The 3,693-nt window shown below is 31.4% G+C and overlaps 1 protein-coding gene across 1 annotated transcript; it reads right to left on the reverse strand.

Moving 5' to 3' along the window:
• Window positions 1-1,885: 1,885 nt before the first annotated feature.
• Window positions 1,886-3,253, reverse strand: LOC118481674. The gene is made up of 3 exons (XM_035976868.1): window positions 3,048-3,253; window positions 2,617-2,686; window positions 1,886-2,411 (listed from the first exon to the last, which is right to left on the reverse strand). The coding sequence occupies exons 1-3, from the start codon at window positions 3,204-3,206 to the stop codon at window positions 2,053-2,055; spliced, it is 588 nt and encodes a 195-aa protein (XP_035832761.1). The 5' UTR covers window positions 3,207-3,253; the 3' UTR covers window positions 1,886-2,052.
• Between the last annotated feature and the right edge of the window lie 440 nt (window positions 3,254-3,693).

Below are 3,693 nucleotides of genomic sequence, written 5' to 3' on the forward strand. Positions count from 1 at the left end.
CGAGATGTTGAGACATTCTGTTTTTTTTTGTAATTAAACGGCAAATATAATCAATCCTGAGCACTCTCGGGGGCACCCATTGGACCAAACGGAGTACTTCGAGAGTAACCCGAGTCCACCACTAATCTGGGGAAAACCCGGTACCACTACCCCATCCGCCCGTAGACACGACTATGAAATTACCGGTAAAACCCGTTTGGCTCAAGGATCAAACCCAAGTTTTCCTGGGTCTCCTATCATTGCCCACCAAGTTTCCCTGGGTCTCCTCACTCTACCTCAAGTGAGAGTTGAACCTTCTTTTCTCAAGATAAATACAAGCATTTCCACCACTTGATCTATAGTTCATTCCATTCATATATCGAGTCAGGACTTTTCAGAATGTGATTGGCTGGAGGACTGTCTTCGTCTTTTTTTTTTTTTTTTAATATGATTATGATTATGATTACGATTATAAGAGCAAAAGTCTATTTTAAGAAATATAATATTTCCGGGTCAAGATTGTATGTATTTGTATCAGTTAAGAAAAAAATAAGCTTAGTCTGTTTTCTACTGCTACTTGCTGCTGTCAAGAACATACACGGGTTGATCTGTAAGTTTAAACCAACACTCGGCCATGAATAAACACAAATAACTGAAAAGAAAAGTCTGTATTGTGTTATCTTATTTCAATTAATTACACTCTGAAATCACAAAAATAATAATAATAATAATAATAATAATAATAATAATAATAATAATAATAATAATAATAATAATAATAATAATAACAGCAATAAATACTAATAATAAAAATAATAACAATAATAATAATAAATGATAACAATAATAATAAATAATAATAATAATAATAATAACAATAAACAATAATAATAAAAAAAATAATAATAATGATAAATAATAATAATAACAACAATAAATAATAATAATAAAAATAATAACAATCAAACTCATAAAAAGATATCTTAGAATTTATGAGAAGACAATTTCTTTCAATCAAATCCTTTATATCTGGGATCTTCTCGAGGATTGTTTCAATGATGTTTAGCATTTCTCCCATATCTTTTGCAATTTCTTTTATCGACTTTATTTGTTTATCCATATCATCAATATATTTATCCATCGCATACATACATGCATACATACATACATGCATGCATGCATGCATCCATGCATGCATGCATACAAGCATGCATGCATGCATGCATGCATACAAACATACATACATGCATACAAACATACATACATACATACATACATCCATGCATGCATACATACATACATACATACATACATACATACATACATACATACATACATACATACATACATACATACATACATACATACATACATACATACATACATACATACATACATACATACATACATACATACATACATACATACATACATACATACATACATACATACATACATACATACATACATACATACATACATACATACATACATACATACATACATACATACATACATACATACATACATACATACATACATACATACATACATACATACATACATACATACATACATACATACATACATACATACATAATTTAATATGCCAAGAAAACTTTGTACCTGTTTTTTATCTACTAACTTATTAGGAAAGGCTGTAATTATTATTATTATTATTATTATTATTATTATTATTATTAATAATAATAATAATAATAATAATAATAATAATAATAACAATAATAATAATAATAATAATAATAATAATAATAATAATAATAATAATAATATAGGAATAATACAAAGATAACCATGATCTCAAATTTCATAGCAGCTCTAGTAATGTGACATTAACAATTGTTTGCATGTATATTCTCAATTAAAGTTTTAAACAAATAGCGTTTAAAACATACAATTCAGATATTAGAATATATACATACAACCAACCAAAAACATTCAAAATAGGAAACAAGAAAGATCCAACAGGAAAAAAGCATAATTAAATCTTTTGTCAAATGAAGTTTTCAAGCTCAACACAAGTTTAAACATGTAGTTCTCAATCTAATGGAATCAATTCCACTCTTCGTCCGGATCGGGCTCTGGCTCCTTATTTAGGTCAAAGGGCGGAGCCTTAGAATTTGAACCTACTGGCTCTGGCTCCTCATTTAGGTCAAAGGGCGGAGCATTAGAATTTGAACCTAATTCACCGTTTACAATTCTATTTTCTCCAGAGCCGCCACCAGGTGTTGTTTGGTCATCTGTGTTAGGCCGTTGTGTCTCAGTTGGCATAGAAACAACTTGTGCTTGGGATGAGGACTGGTTGTTGGAGGTACTAGCAAATTTATAACCCGTGCACACGCGTACAGACCGCTGCTTCTTGGTCCATTGTGTTGGCACCCGTAATGTGTTTGTAGGCTCCATATCTGTCTCTGTGACATGAGTTAAAATGGCCGACAGGTTAGATTAAATTTTGGGTCTGGGTAGTTTTTTGGCACATAAATCTACTTAAGTTTTTTAATTTTGTAAATAATTTAGTAATCCAGTTTGATTAATATTAAGGTTTTGAAAATAAAATACAAGAACAAAATTCTTTATTTCATGTGTTATCATAGATCAAACTGATTTTTATCTTACCATGAAGACTTGCCGAATCATTTGGCTTCCTCTTGTTAACAGTAGAATGCGTAGCCGATCTGGTCTCACCCTACAAAAAAAGGAAAAAAAATCATTACTACTAAATATTCAAACTTTTCTAAGTTGTTACATAAATATGGTGTTTCTCAGAACATATAAAATACGCTTAATTAGCTTAAAACAAAAGAAAATCATCAAAATAAAATTAATTTTTTTAATTTTTTAATCTTATTTTATGCAAAGCATAAATTTATACACTAGGAACATATGCAATTAATGTCCTAAATTCCATCTTATATCAAATCCAAAACAATCAAAAAGTGCAAAAACCGTCTAAAACTAGACTCAGTTATATTGCCATAAAAGATCTATGGGGAGGGGGGGGGGGGGTGTTTACAGGGTAGTGCGATAAAAGTTATAGACTCGAGTACCTTGCTACTTCTTTTAAACCCTTTTTCCACCACGTCCGAGGGAGCGTTGCTACCACAAGGTAAGTCTTCGTGTGCCTTTTTCTGTTTTTCGGCACTTTTACTGGTTGAACCAATCTGACTACGGTTGGCCTTTGCAACCTCTTTCGCTGTGGAAACCATGACCTATATAGATCATTGCCATCAAAAGCTAAATACTAGTTGACAATTTTCTTGTTAAAAAAATAATGAATATGCCTTCCAAGTTGGCCAAGAAGTTGTATATGCTTGAATAAAAGCAAAATGAAAATGCTAATGTTTGAAATTACCATTTTATCCTTGCGCTTAGACGCGGATGTAGTAGCTTCCGTTTTCCGGGATGAAGTGACGCGCGGATGTAATGCCACCTGGCTAGTACAGGATGAAACCTTTCGGTTTCCGATGACTAGCGTCCCTTGCGATTCCAACCTACAAAAAGTGACTGAAAGAAAATAGTATAAATCGTTATGATACAATCATAGAAATAAAAAATCTAAACACAAAAAATAATATGTAGACATTCAAATAAGGTCGAATAGAAACTACATTTTACAAATTTCAATTACCTATATCTCCTTGAACCAGTTTCATAGATTGAACATATGGCTCAAAACCTTCCAGGTAGTACATT

This window comes from Helianthus annuus, chromosome 9 (genome assembly GCF_002127325.2).
Source record: "Helianthus annuus cultivar XRQ/B chromosome 9, HanXRQr2.0-SUNRISE, whole genome shotgun sequence".
In the NCBI taxonomy this organism is placed as follows: Eukaryota; Viridiplantae; Streptophyta; class Magnoliopsida; order Asterales; family Asteraceae; genus Helianthus; species Helianthus annuus.